A 15,168-nucleotide genomic window follows, 5' to 3' on the forward strand; every position below is an offset into this window, starting at 1 on the left:
TGAATGCCGCTGTGACCCAATAGCAACTATCTAGCGTCCGGTTTGATTGCCTGTGATTTCAGAATTTGATTTCTGCTTCCTTCTAAAAACCTCATTCTCCTCTGTCTGTAGTAAACAAGCACCTTTCTAGCGGAGGCAGGCTGTTTTCCACTGAGCAGCCCCCTCCCCACTCCAGTCACGGGTTACAGGGTAGAAGCATGTTTCCCTCACACCTGTCCCTGCAGCTAGCAGGGTCCCTGGCACAAAGCTGACCCTCAATAAATACTTGCTGAATGAGGGAACGTATGCAGTTCACTAAGATTGGGGATGGGAAGCCTGACGTTGCTGGGGACTGGTGGGGGCAGACTGCCTGGGATTAGACTTGATCCACAGATAATCCCCCAAATCCAGAAGCCACCTGGATAGTTGCCTGGACTGAGCTCCATCAACGGATGCATGTTGATGCTGCAGCTGATTCCGTGACAGACTTTCCAGGGGCCAGAAAAGAGCTCCTCAAAAAACAATTATTCTAATTATTATTATTATTATTATTTTTAAAGATTTTATTTATTTATTGACAGAGAGAGAGACAGCGAGAGCAGGAACACAAGCAGGGGGAGTGGGAGAGGGAGAAGCAGGCTTCCTGCGGAGCAGGGAGCCCGATGTGGGACTCGATCCCAGGACCCTGGGACCATGACCTGAGCCGAAGGCAGACGCTTAACGACTGAGCCACCCAGGCGCCCTTATTCTAATTATTATTGAAGTGTGACGGAGAAAAGGCTGTTAATCCTTTGCTGGCTCTTCTCTCCATTTTTACTTTTAGGTACTTTTATTATGGATCATTTGAAGCAAACAGAAAAGTGGAGAAAACAGTATCATGAACCCAGTATAAGGTACCCATAACTGAACTTCAACGGTTACCAACACAAACCCAATCTTGAGTCATCCATAATCCATCCCTTGAAGCCAATCCCAGCTATCATCTCATTTCACGCGTCAAGATTTGGGTGAAGACCAAAATCCATTTCCAATTCATCTGGGGGCACTGGCCCTGGGCTCCCCTCGGCCCGGCCTTGGCTCGGTGCCTGGCAGGCCCCCACCCAGCAGGTTCGGAACCTACGTCTATGAAACTCAAAGCCGGATTGTGCGGCGCCAGGCCCTGCCTCCTCCGCTTCCTCCTCTTCCCGCACAGCGTGGGTCACCTCGGCCTCGTGGCGTTCCTGACACCCCACCGGCAGCCCTCGGTGATGCGCGAGTGAGTGTCTCTCCGCGCAAAGCCTCAGAAAGCGGAGGGAGGCGCCTTCCACTTCCTCTTTCTCCGGCTGACTAACGCCCGGCGCCCGCCCCACGCCTCCGGCTCCCCGGGGCGTGGCCACAGCCCGAAGGGGCGGGGAAATACCCATATTCGGCCTTATATGGGCAGCCACGTCACAGGCCGCACAGTCATTCACATAAAACGCGGCGCTGCTGGCGGAATCCCCGGCTTCTGGGGCGGCGAGTGGCCGGGCCGGCTGCCGAGTGTACGGGGCGGGAAAGAAGAGTTGAGCGGCCGCACCGGCGCCGGGCTCGCTCGGTCGGTCGGCCGGCCGCAGCCTCGCGGGTCGCCCTCCCGTGCCTCGCCAGCGGGCACCCTGGCCGTGGGCACCTGCGGGGCGCGCGGCGCGGGACCGCGGGGCGGCGGCATGAAGGTCACGTCGCTCGACGGGCGCCAGCTGCGCAAGATGCTCCGCAAGGAGGCGGCGGCGCGCTGCGTGGTGCTCGACTGCCGGCCCTACCTGGCCTTCGCCGCCTCGAGCGTGCGCGGCTCGCTCAATGTCAACCTCAACTCGGTGGTGCTGCGGCGGGCCCGCGGCGGCGCGGTGTCGGCACGCTACGTGCTGCCCGACGAGGCGGCGCGCGCGCGGCTGCTGCAGGAGGGCGGCGGCGGCGTGGCGGCCGTGGTCGTGCTCGACCAGGGCAGCCGCCACTGGCAGAAGCTCCGCGAAGAGAGCGCCGCGCGGGTCGTGCTCACCTCGCTGCTCGCCTGCCTGCCCGCCGGCCCGCGGGTCTACTTCCTCAAAGGTGAGCGCGTCGGGGCCGCCGAGCCCCTGTCACCACCCTCCCCCCCCAACCTCCGCCCCCCGCGCGGCGAACGCCCCGGGGCTCTGGGGTCCCCTCCTCGTGCGGGGTGCCTTCCGCGACCCGGCACCCGGTAGTCTCCACTTGCCCGAGTCTGCGCCCTGGGGCTTGACGGGCGCTAGGGAGGGCGCTGCCAGCGTCAGCCCTCAGAGCTTCCCCCTCCCCACCCGCGTTCCTCGAAAGCTCCCGGCCGCCTGGGTGGGTGGGGTTGGTTGCGCAGCCGGGGGCGCCGCTTCTCAGCCGCGGGGGCCGTCGGCTCGTGCTGGGCGCGGGCCCCCGTTTGCTGGCGCCGGCTTAGCCGCCCTCGCTGGGGCCTGGGCTCTGAGCCTTTCTGACAGGCAGATCAGGCGGGATCAGCAGGTCGCGACCCCCCGGAGCGTGGCGCCGCGGCGTCCCCTCTCCTCCCGCCTGGACAATTAACGTATGTTAGGCTGTCTTCACCGACCCCTCTTGCCTTTTTGACCCGGGCCAGTCCCTCCCCTTCCTTTCCACTTCATTTTACTGCTTTTTATTGTTTTCCTCCGGCCTTCCCTTCTCCCCTCCCAGGCCTTTCTCTAGCTCCATTTGGAGCTGACAGCCTTCCCACCCTTTTCACCTTTTCCCTCAAACCCTCCCCCCCCACCCCCCCAGATCATCCCCGGGGCTGGCTTCCTGCTGTCTGCCAGGGGTGGGAGGCTGCCGGCCAGCGAGCCCCAGGATTTAGGAGAGGTGTAGCAGGGTGGTGGTGGAGGGGATTCCGTCGCCTTTGGTTTGAGACGCCCCAGAAGCTGCCCCACCGGTCCGTCCATTACACCTGCTGGAGAGAGGACTTCGACTTCCCCGGCCGGGTAGTGAGTGACTGACTTTCAAATTACAGAGCATTGATTTCTGGGTCACTTCCTATGACTTCTCCCGTCTTGTATTTAGGCCTTTGTAACCTCCAACGTACGGAAGACAGTCCACAGTGCTGAGATGAGTGTTCAGCCCAAGCTGTGCCCCGAGGCCCTGCCAAGGCTGTTGCAGACACCTTGAGAAACAGCAGTGATGTGGTTCAGAACTCGGGTGCAGTGAACTGAGCGTTGAGGGCCCTGTTTCAAAACCACGCAACTTGGGGAATTTCACACACTCCAGACCTGGAGAGCACACTCGCAGCCCCCACCTCTATTAACACCTCTTGCAGACTGTCCCCTGTTTATTCCTGTTAGGGAGATGACAGGCAGAAGATGATCATCTTCCTTCTCCACCAGCCTCAGCTTGCAGGAGAAGGAGGGATGCCCTCCAAGCTCTGCAGAAGTTTCACACTTAGCCCGGGATTTCTTTCTCTACCTGATGGTGGTTTTTGCCTCCCGTTCTTAGCCATGAGTACAGGAAAAGCTACTGCCTTCCCAGTAGCATGAAAGATATAGTCCAGGAAACCCCCCGTCCTACCTCTGCTCCCCACCCCTCTCCAGGGGGGGTCATGCTGACTGTTTAGAAGTTACTGCCACAGGAAGTAAGCGGCTCTGTAGACTCACATCTCGGGAAAATTCATGTCTAAAATGTTTTTTTTTTTTAAATGACAGTAACACACACAGGTAAAATTTTTAAAAGCACAAAGGCTGTACGATTAGAAGTGGGTCTTCTGCACGCCCTTGAACCCAGTTCCACTTTCCAGAGACAGCCACCAACTATTTTTTGTTCTTTAGACAAGTTAGTTTTCCACCAGTATCTTTTTTTTTTTGAAGATTTTATTTATTTATTCATGAGAGACAGAGAGAGAGAGAGAGAGAGGTAGAGGGAGAAGCAGGCTCCCAAGGAGCAGGGAGCCTGATGTGGGACTCGATCCCAGGATCCTGGGATCATGACCTGAGCCGAAGGCAGACGCTTAACCATCTGAGCCACCCAGGCGCCCTTCCACCAGTCTCTTTAAAAAATAGAATGGTTTTGTATATTTCCTGTTCCTGCTTCTTTCACTTAACTAGATCTTGGGAGATTTATCCTTATCAGAGCATACGTGTCCATTTTACTTATTTTTATTTTTAATATTTATTGGAGAGGGACAGAGAGGGCGCATGCGAACAGGGGGAGGGAGAAGCAGGCTCCCCGCCTTAGCAGGGAGCCAGGAGCCCGGCGCAGGGCCCAGGGCTTGATCCTAGGACACTGGGATCGTGACCCAAGCCAAAGGCAGACGTTTAACCTACTGAGTAAGGTGCCCCTTACTTCTTAAACCAGTCCCCTGGTGGTAGCCAGTAGGTTGCTTTCAACCTCGCTATTTGAGGCAATGTTGTTGGGTATATTTTTTGTTCAAATGCTTTACGTGTGCACTGTCTTTCAGTGAGATTCTGAGAATTGCCAGGTTGATAGTTGTGTGCATTTTAAATTTCAGTAGGAATTGCTGGATACTTAACAGTATCTTTTATCTTTTATCTTTAGTGCTACTTTATAACACTACGAATGTTAAATTGTTGTCCAAGAAAATTTTTATTTTTTCATCTACCTCATGTCCAGATATGATGAATTCAGGTTTTAATCTAGCAGCATTTCAGATCTTGGGGGCAATAATGACTTTTATACTTCCCTTTATCGTCCTCCACCCCCCCCCCCAAATTACACTAAAATGGGATGACGACCGAATGGCATTGTCAGTGTGTATTTATATACAGTGTCCATGCAGCTTCTCTGCTCCCTTGGTCATGCAGCGGTGATCAAAAGCAGAATCACTCTGAAGAGGATTGAAGCAGCCAAAAGAATTCCCACAGCTCTTGCAGCTCAAGTGAGGCACCAGAGAACGGTCTGTCTCTCCCTGCCTCTGAAGGGAGTGGGTGAAAGAGACCATCTAATCTGAAGGACTCCTGACCCCAGCTTGAAGAGACAGCCCCTTGTTTATCTGTCTCTCAACTACACTGAGCAGCTTTGTCTGCCTGCCTTATTTTGTCAACAGGCAGGCAGGACCCAGCCCACACCCGCACCTCCTGTCTGTCCTGACAGCCATCTCTTTTAAGTGTGCTATTTAAAGACAAGAATTGGGGTGGCCTGAAGGCTTGTCTTTCCCAAGCCTCATTCTTGGGAAAGTTTGGGAGGGCCTGGGCCACTCTTGACTCCATATTCCCATCCTGTATCACTCAGTTTGTGCCCTGGAACCCAAAACGTTGGAGGCCCAGGCACAGGAAGTGACTTACTAACTAGGGTCCCCTCTTCCAGTGAAGCTGTGGGTCCCTAAGTGTGACCTTCTGTCTACATCCTAGGAGGGAAAGGGTCCAGGGGCTACAGTGGGGGCAGGAGGAAACTAAGCCACAAACACCACCACCTCCCACCTCCGTTACTCCCTGGCGTGTGGTCTCCTATCATGACCAGGAGGACCAGAAGCTCATCTGGGGAGGGCCCAATGGGCTTTTTGTTGAAGTGACCACAGAGGAGATTTGAGTGTACTCAATGGGGGCGGGGGCAGTTCCAGCAAGCTGGGAGGAAGCAGTAATGGCAAGATGACTCATTCTAGGAATTGGCTGCAGCTTCTGGGAGGAAGCTGGAGACCGCCATGTTATCCATTAACCATTTGTCTACTGCAGGGGTTTAAGGCCACCGTGGGCTCCACTGTGGGCCTATCACACCACTAAGAGACAGAAGAAAGAGGGGACTTTGTGGAAAATACATGGGCTCGGAATGCGTATTTAATTGATGATTTGACCCTAGGTGAATTCTCTGGGTCAGAAAGAAATAGCAGGTTTTCTGGAGGCTCTCGGAAGTCCCTTGGGTCCTTTTGGATTGGGAGTGAGGGCTTCCCCAAGTGAGACTGTCCTGTTCACCTGGCAGCACTTGGCATGTTTTTCATTTGGTTCTTTCCCATTGAGTTCTGGGCCTGAGACTTCTTTAATATGCCCAAGTTTCTGTGACTTGGTCAGAGAGTATTTTTTACCTTAAGTGACCCATCTGGAGAAGTTTAAATGTAATATTAAGGATTTTTACAGTCATACCTGCTGGTAGTTATCATTTGAGGACTTGTAGGGAAGAAAGATCAGGAGGGGAAGCTAAGGAAGATAGGAAGGGTAGGTGGTCTTGAAGGGGAGAGAAACAGTTTTTACATATTGGGACTGAGAATTAAGTTCTAAAGACCTCGTGACTCCAGTTTGGTTTGGAAGGTAATTAACTAGATTGATTACTCAAAATTGGACCTATAGAGCGGACTGTCAGCAGTGTTCTTTAGCTCCTTGGGAGTGAGAAAGGGCAGGGCTGTTTTATTGCACTGAGTTTAAACCTCATATTAGCCCCCATTCCCTTATGAATAGAGGGGATTGCATCTATAGTCCAGTTCAGAGCTAATGGGCTAGGGATGAAACAGACCAATTCAGGAGTCTCTTCTTGCAAGTGAATGCAATTTTGCATAATCACACCTGCATTTTAGATAAGTAAGTGAAAATAGCTTTTGTTTTCTGGAGGGATTTTGTTAATATTGCCAGATGTCAGAGTTCCTTTCAGCTGCTTCTGATAGATGCAAAAATTAATCATTGCCTCTCTGAACTATAACTTTTTAGAAAAGAGGGAATGTGTGTGTGTGTGTAGCCCATTTCTGTTCCAAAGCTATTAGTTGGTTTGGCTCAATTTTTTTTACAAGACCAGAATCTATGTTAGCTTAATATTGACTCTTCCACACTTAGGGTATTGATTAATTCTGGACATTTTCTAAAAGCCTGAGAAATCAATGCTTAACATCTATCTTCCTTTTTTTTTTTAACCTTGCAGGAGGATATGAGACTTTTTACTCAGAATATCCTGAGTGTTGTGTGGACGTACAGCCCGTCTCACAAGAGAAGGTTGAAACCGAGAAAGCCCTCATGAGCCAGTGTGGGAGACCAGTGCTCAGCCTCAGCTACAGGCCAGCCTATGACCAGGTAAGTGGTTTTGGAAATGCCGTCTTGGCTGCGGACTCCGTTCCTTCCTCGGCCCCCTGGCTCTCCCTCTCCCCACTCAGTAGCACTGGTGCGTTCTTCTGTGGATCAGGGTGTTGGCAGAGCCCTCTAGCTTCAGAGAGCTGTTGCTTGCCAACTTGAGTTTCCATCCAAGAGTAAATGGGCTTCTTTCCAGCAAACAAGCTGACAAGAGCAAAGGAGCCACAGGAAGCTTGACAGCTTCTGGAGAAAAGGGGAAGTGAAAGATACATTATTATTAGTTGGCCTAGGAAGTGCAGAGAAGCTTCAGAATATCAGTTTAGGTTTCCCTGAAGATGTTTCAGAGCTGAGTTTCAGGCTTCCTGTGTTAATCTTCTTTGTAATTGTTCGTGCTCTGCAGTTTCTGCAAACCAACCTAGTACCTGTGGAGATGTGTCTTTTTGTTATTTTTAATGGAAACGGGACTGGGGGAGGGTTGTGGGGAAACTACCTTTTGGATGGCTAAGCAGGCTCTAAGGGTTTCTGCTGCTTACAATTCCATAAACTCTGAAACCAGAGAAGATCAAGAGACACTGTAGAGGATTTCGTGCTCCTACAAATATGTGGGGTTTTTTTTCCCCTTCCAGGAATGTTACTTTCTGGCGACTCTTTAAAGCCTGAAAGTGTGTGAAAGGCTCAGTCAGGGGTCCCCTTCAGTGCTGGAGGATGAGGGAAAGGCGGGCAAGGACCCAAAGCTGGCAGAAACCAGAGCTCAAAGCCCACCTTCCCATTTTACAGAGGGGAAAAAACGTGTCTCACAGCTGGAGATGATCTCTTTGCAAAGAATCCTGTAGCTGGGCTGGCAGCGGTAGGCCCAGAACGCCTCCCTTCTCTTAACTCTGGTTCTTTTCAAGGCCTCGTTCTGTTTTCCACAGAAACAGAACCTCTTTTGGAAGGGGCCCATCCTAGGCACCTGACTTGGTGGGAGGAGCGTTTCAAGTATTTCCCACAACATGTGCTTAACATGTCCAGATCATAAGAAGGAAGACGTCTGGATGCTGCCTGGCATGAGCAGAACTCTGCCCCTGGGAATAAACTTCCCAGTAAAGCCAAGTGACTTCCCTGGAATGGGATCCCTGGTCAGGAAATCTATTAGCTTGGCAAGGTGCCAGGGTTATTATTATTTTGTTTGTTTTCCTTTATTAAAAAACACAGCGTATGATGAACCCTCAGCATTCAAGCCAGGGGCATGTGGTTTAGCTGTATTTCTATTTTCTGTTTGTTTGGGTGGTGTTTTCCCCTCACTTCTCAGAAAGTGAAAGAGAAACGAGAATTGTCAGGATGTTGCAAAGGCACAGCAGACCTTTGGCCAAGAGAGGACTGGGGAGGCCCTGACGTGTCTCCCAAGGTTCATCGGGGAACCCCCTAGTGCTATTTCTTAGACGCGCTCTGCATTGAGAGAAGCCAAGCAAGGTTGTGTTAACCTTTGGGGTTTCTGAAGTCCTTTGGTTTCTTCCTCTTGAGTCTAAACAGAGGATTCAGAAAAAGAAAGACCCGTGGTTTCAGGGGTGTGTTGTTCTAGGCTTTAGAAGTAATTGGGTAAGATTCCAGGCACTAAAGAGAGGGAGAGATCTATGTAGGTACATCGAAAGTGTTAAGTCCAAGGGCCAGCTCTAGCAGGTGCTAATAAAAATACTGGTTGTTGGGGCACCTGGGGGGGCTCAGTCGGTTAAGCACCCAACTCTTGATCTCAGTTCAGGTCTTGATCTCAGGGTCGTGATTTTGAGCCCCTCACTGAGCGTGGAGCCTACTTTAAAAAAAAAAAAAAAAAAAAAACTGGTTGTTACTCTTCCTGTCTTTGGTAAAATCCTCTATGACTTTCTTCTAAGTGGCCAAACTAGCCTTTGCTTGAACACTTGATTTCTCAGGAAAGAAAAAGCACACACCACATGCCAGGTAATTTGAGCGTTGCCTTCTGCTAGCCCTCATTCTACATCCCTTTCCCTATTATGAGTCCGGCAGAGTTTCCGTTCCGCTTTTATTCTGGGACAGGAAATGGGAACACAGGAAACGGATGGATGATATGAGAAAGGCTCCCAGAGACTCAGCCATTGCCACCGCCGCCCCCCACCCCCAAGCCCAGTGTTTCTCTCTCAGTCTCTGGGGCCTCCCATTGTCCCAGTTATCTCTGGTTTTTCTTGCCACCCTGGAGCTGCTAAGGCTGCCAGAGTCTGACCAGCTAGCTGTTTTTAACTTTGCCTCAGGGTAGATGGTCTCAGCTTCTAATTGGGATCCTCCTTAACTGGAAACCTGGTGTGTGGGTGGCCTTCCGAAAGGGTAATGATGTAAGCATCTCTCACAAACCCTCAGTCCCACGTGACAAAGATCAGGGGGAGGAGGAACCCCTCTCTCCTTGGCTTAATAGGTTTTCTTTAGGGATTCCAGGTAAACAGTGGTCATTTCCACTTCCAAGAAGCAACCTTTCTAGGGGGCACACTTTAACATCTCTGAAACCCACATGTGTCTTAGGATCAATCATCGGGTTCCTAGGTTTGATGAAATACGCCATGAAAATATCAGGACTGTAAGGTGGGGGCACTCGTCTTGAGTTTTTACCTGTTCCGTCTCAAAGGAAGCCAGGGCTGCCCCAAGGTTAGAAGGCTTGCCCTGGTGCTGCTGGGGCAGCTGGAATGTGAGCATAAGCCTCTCCGTTCTTCCCCTTCACGCACATCTTCTCATCCTTGTCGGCACAGGAAGGCTGCTAGCGTTCCCTACCTCGATATGTGTAAGAAAATGAAACATCTTTGCTGCGTGGGCTTGGCTGTCACTGAGTCACAAGGCAGCCACGTCGGGTAGAGCGTTTGCCAGGCTCTCCCCACACTCTGGGCTGAACTACCCTGGCTCTGAACTCTCTACCTGGAAACCAGAAAGGGAACCTCCCACCTTACAACAAGTAGGTCGGGGTTGTTTTGCTTCGTCTCCTAAAGGAGCAAGCTAATCCGATATTCCCGGCTGTCCTTTTCCCCTCCCTCCAGGGCGGCCCAGTTGAAATCCTTCCATTCCTCTACCTTGGAAGTGCCTACCATGCATCCAAGTGCGAGTTCCTCGCCAACCTGCACATCACGGCCCTGCTGAATGTCTCCCGGCGGATTTCCGAGTCCTGCACCACCCACCTACACTACAAATGGATCCCCGTGGAAGACAGCCACACAGCCGACATTAGCTCCCACTTTCAAGAAGCAATAGACTTCATCGGTAGGTTCAGTCACTCGTCCTCAGTCGTTCGGGGAGCCCAGTAGGGGCACCTGTTCTCGGTTCTGAGGTATCGATGGAGGCTGCTAGCCTTTGCCAAGAAGAAAAATGTCTCATCTATGCGACCACCAGGAGTTGGAGCCAGGAAGGGCTGCAGCCACCAAAGAGGCAGAGGGCAGGATTTGAGTTGCTATTAATAGGAGTTTTAATTTGCAAGATAAATGAATTAATATAATTTTATGGCAATACTCACTGCCGCTCTTGTTATTTTTCCTAGCTGGGTGGGAAGCAGAGTGTGTCCGTGCGTAATGCTCCATGCCAGGGAAGCAAAGGAGGGAAAGAACGATCCTCACTGTGCTCCTACGTAGGTTGGGGCATTTTTAGAAAGCCAACAGAAGGATTGAGAGAGCACTACTTACACACCGAGCCCCGAGGGCCCTGGCAGCTTTTCACAGTCTTTGGCAGACTGCTTTAGGGGCAATTTGTTTTGCATTTTCAGCTAATTTTGGATTAGAGATAGCATTTGATCAAGCTCCATGCTCTGTGCATAGCAAAGTTGGCATCTTTCATGCGTTGTGTTGGACAGTTATCATTTAGTCCCCTGGACAGGCCTGGAAACCTCTGGCCTCTCTGCCTGGAAAGGGCTCTGGTCCTTGGGTTTCCACCTCTTGAGCATAGGCTGGATTGTTCCCTCGTGTGACAGCTTCTCTTTTCCCCCTCTCTGCCTCGGTGGCTGTTTCAGGTTTGCAGGCACGACTCCCCAACCTTGTGGCCTTGCCTTCTTCCCCTGTAACACACATAGGTGTTGAAGCTGAGATGTGACTTTCCTTATCTTGTTTTGAGGGCTTTTGGAGGGGGAAAGGCAGGTGTTGGGCACAGCAATAACTGTTCAGGGCAGGTAGCAATTAAGGGGACCCCCTTCAGCCACATGGTGGGCCCTGTGCTCATCACACGTGGTTTCTCCTCTATAGGAAACCCACTGGGAAAGTCTCCAGAGGCAGAAGGCTGAGCCTGTCCTGGTCCTCTGAGCCTCTGGGCTGACAGGATTACTTTGGATCTCTGAGAGGCAGCCCAAATGATGGGTTCAGAATGGGAACCCCTTGACATTGTCTCCCTGACCCTGGGAATGCCTTGCCCTTCTCTGCCTGTTATTTAATTACCTGGATAGCTACTCAGTGAGGTCATGAAACCCGCCCCCATCCATTTCTCAGAAGCCTCCCTCTCCATCCTGTGTATTGTGTATGCAACCACACAAACCCACAGCCTTTTGAGAGCACACGATGCTTTTCCCCAGACTCCTTGCCCTGCTGGTGAAAGGGGGGCACTGAGCCCATACCATGCACTTGACCCCTTCCCAGGGGAGGGCCTGGGAGGGCACGTGGTAGACAAGCCCTGAGGGGCAGAGCAAAAACAGCATACTCTAGGCCCTTTGCTTTCTTGGACGTGGTACTGGGCAATTAAAAGCCAGTCTACAAGGAGCAAAGGAAGATCGGAGTCATGACCGTGCAATCCTAAGGGTTGGGGTCCCCTTTGAACTAATTTACAGGAACTTTTTTTCTTTTGAGTCAGACTAAATTGGGGGTGCCTCTAATGAGCTACACTGTATCCTTTGGGACTTTTGTTCTGTTGAGGAAACTCCGGGGTTCCTCCTTGACTCTTCAGAAACTTGATCTTTTAGATCTTACAGATTCATTTGTAAACTTCTTGAACGTGAGGAGGGAGCTGGGTAAGGGAGCTGACTTTATTTGCCCTTCAAAACTTTAAGTGTTTTTGCACAACTGTGGCTTTACATTGTACCAGGTACCTCAGACTTCCTGTGTTGTAATGCTGTAATTGTTTCCTCACTAGCAAGAGAGGGAATTGGAAAGACTGTTTTTTGCGGTTTTTAATGTGTGTGTATATATATATGCGTAACCTTTTGCCCCTCGTTTTTAACTGTTGTAGTTCTTTTTTTTTTTAAAGATTTTATTTATTTATTTGACAGAGAGAGACACAGCGAGAGAGGGAACACAAGCAGGGGGAGTGGGAGAGGGAGAAGCAGGCTCCCCGCAGAGCAGGGAGCCCAATGTGGGACTCGATCCCAGGACCCTGGGATCATGACCTGAGCCGAAGGCAGTCGCTCAACCGACTGAGCCACCCAGGCGCCCTAACTGTTGTAGTTCTTTTGGGGGGAGGAGTGGAACAGAAAAGGAGGGAGACCTTGTCATATTGAGCTAAAGAATGCTAACTGATGGTGGTAGCTTTATAGCAGTGAGTCCCATTGTTGTGCAAGATGGAGTTTGCGAAAGCCATTTATATCTTCCAGTCTAGTAAGCGTCACTTAGCCAGGGCTATAATTAGTGGCTGTGCGCTATTTATCGTATGTTTGGTGGTGGGAACCCTGGGAGCTGAGCCAAGCATCCCGCCCTGGCACAGCCAGACAGGGTACCCAGGGAGGCTGGCAGGCCTCTAGCAGGAGAGGGCCTAGGTCCTCCCCATTAGAATCAGATCCCAAAAGGCAGGAATTGCTTTTCTTTTCTTTCTTTTTTTTTTTTTAAAGATTTTATTTATTTATTTGAGACAGAGAGAATGAGAGAGAGAGAGCACATGAGAGGGGGGAGGGTCAGAGGCAGAAGCAGGCTCCCTGCCAAGCAGGGAGCCCGATGCGGGACTCGATCCCAGGACTCCAGGATCATGACCTGAGCCGAAGGCAGTCGCTTAACCAACTGAGCCACCCAGGCGCCCAGGAATTGCTTTTCTGAGTCAGTCTTTGACCCTGGGGCGCTCTCAGAAAAATGTACCTACCCAATAAATTTGCATGCAATGTCAAGGATTTTGCAATGTCCTCTTGAAACCCATCCGTGGAACCCAAGTTAGGATGGCATCTCCAGGAAAGGGAGTATTACCCCAGATCTAGCACCTTCAGGGGTAGAATCTGTGCAAGTATCCTGGAAAACAGGGAAGCACGTCTGAAGATTAGAAAGGCCCTACATGGGGATAGACATTGGGGGGACCCCATGAGCTCTGTCCTTGCCAGTGGGTATTAAATTAAAGACTGGGAACCTCAGCTCTTGGACAGATGTGACATTTTGATGACTAGGTTACTTTTGTGTTGAATCCTTGTATCTTGGCATCATTGCCTTTGGGTTCCAGTCCCAACTCGTCCTCACTGTCTTTTCTTCCTTCCAGATTGTGTCAGGGAAAAGGGAGGCAAGGTCCTGGTCCACTGTGAGGCTGGGATCTCCCGTTCGCCCACCATCTGCATGGCTTACCTCATGAAAGCCAAGCAGTTCCGCCTGAAGGATGCCTTCGATTACATCAAGCAGCGGAGGAGTGTGGTGTCGCCCAACTTTGGCTTCATGGGCCAGCTCCTGCAGTACGAGTCTGAGATCCTGCCTTCCACGCCCCAGGCTCCCTCCTGCCAAGGGGAGGCAGCAAGCTCGTCATTCATAGCCCATTTGCAGACACTGAGCCCTGACCTGCAGGGTTCCTACTGCACCTTCCCTACCTCGGTGCTGGCCCCCGTGCCCACCCACTCGACAGTCTCAGAGCTCGGCAGGAGCCCCATGGCCACAGCCACATCCTGCTAAAACCAGGATCGGGGAACCAGCCCAGCCCCAAGAACAACTGTGATTCTGCTTTTTTGAAACTCGTGGACATTTCATACCTGTGCAATACTGAAAACCTCACTCTGTCCTGCTGCCCCGGCGGGACAATGAGCGGTCACCAGGCTTGCAAACGTACTTGACGCTGACGGCGGGGATAGGTTTTGGGGACCGAAGGAAGGCCAAGCCATGATGAGAGCACAGCGCGTGCCGACTACTGTACTTCCAGACCCCCTGCCCTCTCAGGACCGCCCGGGCCCAGCACCTCCGAGCTCGCCTTTTCATTTCCAGCGCAAGGCAATAAATACCCACAGCAACGTGGGAGAGAGCAGTTGCTAGACCAGGAGAAAAGGCAGTGACGAAGCCAATTCATTTTGAAGGAAGCACAATTTCCACCTTACTTTTTTAACTTTGGCAGTCTCCGTATCTGTCTGTTGCTTCAGGGCATAAGCTGATCACCACCCAGTCAGGAAAGCAACCTGTCCAGGCTTGGAGGGACGCCATCTAGATGCTGATTTGAACCCTCCCATGTTTCCGAGACTCCCTCTTGGGTCCAGGTGGAGGCGGATGGTTGAAGTAGCAAGACGTCGACCTCTCTGGGTGTCCTTTCCACTGTGGGTTCTTCCCTGACTTCGGACTTCGCATGATTTCTTACTCATACTTGAACCTTCCTCGTCACCCCTCTCCTCAAAGCATCTCTTGTGTCGTTTGAAAGGAGTTCTTCAGACCTTCGACCAAAAATCACCCCTTTCAGGGGGTGGCAGCGGGTGCCAAGAGAAAGAGGGACCCGCCGCGTCCGGGTCAGTGGCATTGACACGGTCGTCTCCCCAGCTTGCTGTCCTTAATGTGTGCTTGTCTCGTCTCTCGTGACACACGTTATCTTCCCTGCCCCTGGGGGTTGTCTTCAAGCTGTGGACTCTTGGGGTTTGCAGATTTTGTAATGTGGTACTTCTTTTTTGTCTGTAGGTTCTCTCCGGGGGAAAAGGCAATAATTTCCTAAAATCCATATGAATGTGAAGAAAAGCAGTATGTTACTGGGTGTTGTTGTTGTTGATGTTGTTTTTTATAGTGCAAAATAAAAAGATGAAAAGAAAAAAAAGCAATGCTTCGTGTTGGTGAGTTGGGGTAATAAGGTAGGAGTACATTTAGGTGGGGACACAGCATATTTCACTGGATCCAGACGAGCACTAGGGTGACGGGGGTTGTACCACTGTAGACTGAGTCTGCATCTGCTCACGGCCGGTGACCTTAACAATGCAGAATATTGCTTTCCAACTGAGAGGCTTCCCTAAGCTCACTTGCAAGAGGAGTCGTTAGGTGCCGGCCACACGGAGAGGTGGTCAGAGCATCCACCCACTCAGGGCTCTCGACTCCCATGAGCCCAGGCAAATTGTTCTTCTTGAGTCTCAGATGCT

General features: G+C 51.4%; 1 protein-coding gene across 1 annotated transcript; it reads left to right on the top strand.

The window, feature by feature from the left end:
• The first annotated feature begins 1,479 nt into the window (after window positions 1-1,479).
• DUSP5 (dual specificity phosphatase 5) lies at window positions 1,480-14,842 on the top strand. The gene is made up of 4 exons (XM_021699694.1): window positions 1,480-2,040; window positions 6,793-6,941; window positions 9,953-10,172; window positions 13,338-14,842. Exons 1-4 carry the CDS (start codon window positions 1,662-1,664, stop codon window positions 13,736-13,738), a joined length of 1,149 nt encoding a protein of 382 aa, XP_021555369.1. The 5' UTR covers window positions 1,480-1,661; the 3' UTR covers window positions 13,739-14,842.
• Window positions 14,843-15,168: the final 326 nt, after the last annotated feature.

The sequence above is a fragment of the Neomonachus schauinslandi genome, chromosome 6 (genome assembly GCF_002201575.2).
Source record: "Neomonachus schauinslandi chromosome 6, ASM220157v2, whole genome shotgun sequence".
Classification (NCBI taxonomy): Eukaryota; Metazoa; Chordata; class Mammalia; order Carnivora; family Phocidae; genus Neomonachus; species Neomonachus schauinslandi.